Source organism: Perkinsus marinus (assembly GCF_000006405.1).
Source record: "Perkinsus marinus ATCC 50983 genomic scaffold scf_1104296954150, whole genome shotgun sequence".
In the NCBI taxonomy this organism is placed as follows: Eukaryota; Perkinsozoa; order Perkinsida; family Perkinsidae; genus Perkinsus; species Perkinsus marinus.
Genome location: NW_003208239.1, coordinates 1 through 1,003, shown reverse-complemented (window position 1 = coordinate 1,003; position 1,003 = coordinate 1). Strand labels below are relative to the sequence as shown.

Below are 1,003 nucleotides of genomic sequence, written 5' to 3'. Positions count from 1 at the left end.
TCAGCATTGGTGATAGTCGATAAACGATGGGCTATGATCAGTGTTGTTGGCTTTACCACCGTACCTACTATCCAAACATAAAAGCAGGCAGCCACGACCGCCCATATCGTCACCATCAGTGGAGGATTGTCTCGTCGTAGTCAGCTCATCAATAGCCTTCTGCACTACTGCTTCTGATGCCGAATCCAATGCAGAGGTCGCCTCGTCGAGCATGAGTAACCTGATGAACAACATCCAGGAGAATGGGCAAGCATAACCACTCACCTCGGATGCCGCATCAATGCCCTAGCAATGGCCACCCTCTGCTTCTGGCCTCCCGATAGTAGACCACCTCGAGGGCCCAAACCGGCATCCCAAGCCACCTTGTTACCAGCAAAGTCATTCATACCAGCCCGACCACAAATAGAGAGCATCTCCGGGCGCCCAACAGGTGGTGACCTGAGGAATGCCAACTAACCAGTCGTTGATGCAGCATAAGGTGGTGGTGGCCACCCGTATCGAACGTTCTCTTCCAAGCTCAAGTCGAAGAGAACAGGCTCTTGTGCTACAAACCCAATCTGACTTCGCCACCAGCCAACATTCATATCTTCTAGACGAGCCTGAGCAGGCTCAACTAGTATCTGCAAATGAGTACATGATCTATATCCTGCTAGTCTGCTAGGACCTACCTCGCCACCAGTGGGGTCATAAAATCGCTGCAGAAGGGCGAACACAGTCGATTTCCCTCCGCCGCTTGGGCCCACCAAAGCCACAGTTTTACCAGCCTCAATCTCGAAGCTCAAACCAGATAGAATCTGAAAACCACATGCAACATATGAAAATAATGTTACCGACCTGAGCGCCTGGTCTGTGAGGATACGCGAATTGCACATCCTTGAAAGTAATGTTGACCGCTGCCGGAACCGCAGTACCCTAAAACTCACAATTTGATTTTCGAGCAGCAGCAGAAAAGAAAACTCACTTGTGGTCCCCACACACTGTTCTTCCTCCCCCTGTCGCTTGA

The 1,003-nt window shown here is 50.9% G+C and overlaps 1 protein-coding gene across 1 annotated transcript; it reads right to left on the bottom strand.

Annotated features, from left to right (window-relative positions):
* Window positions 1-113: 113 nt before the first annotated feature.
* Pmar_PMAR009785 (multidrug resistance protein, putative) lies at window positions 114-912 on the bottom strand (the record flags this gene model as incomplete). The annotated part of the gene is made up of 5 exons (XM_002776166.1): window positions 114-220; window positions 265-438; window positions 493-620; window positions 669-794; window positions 835-912. Coding segments are annotated over 5 exons (613 nt in total), but the record flags the coding sequence as incomplete, so codon positions are not given.
* Between the last annotated feature and the right edge of the window lie 91 nt (window positions 913-1,003).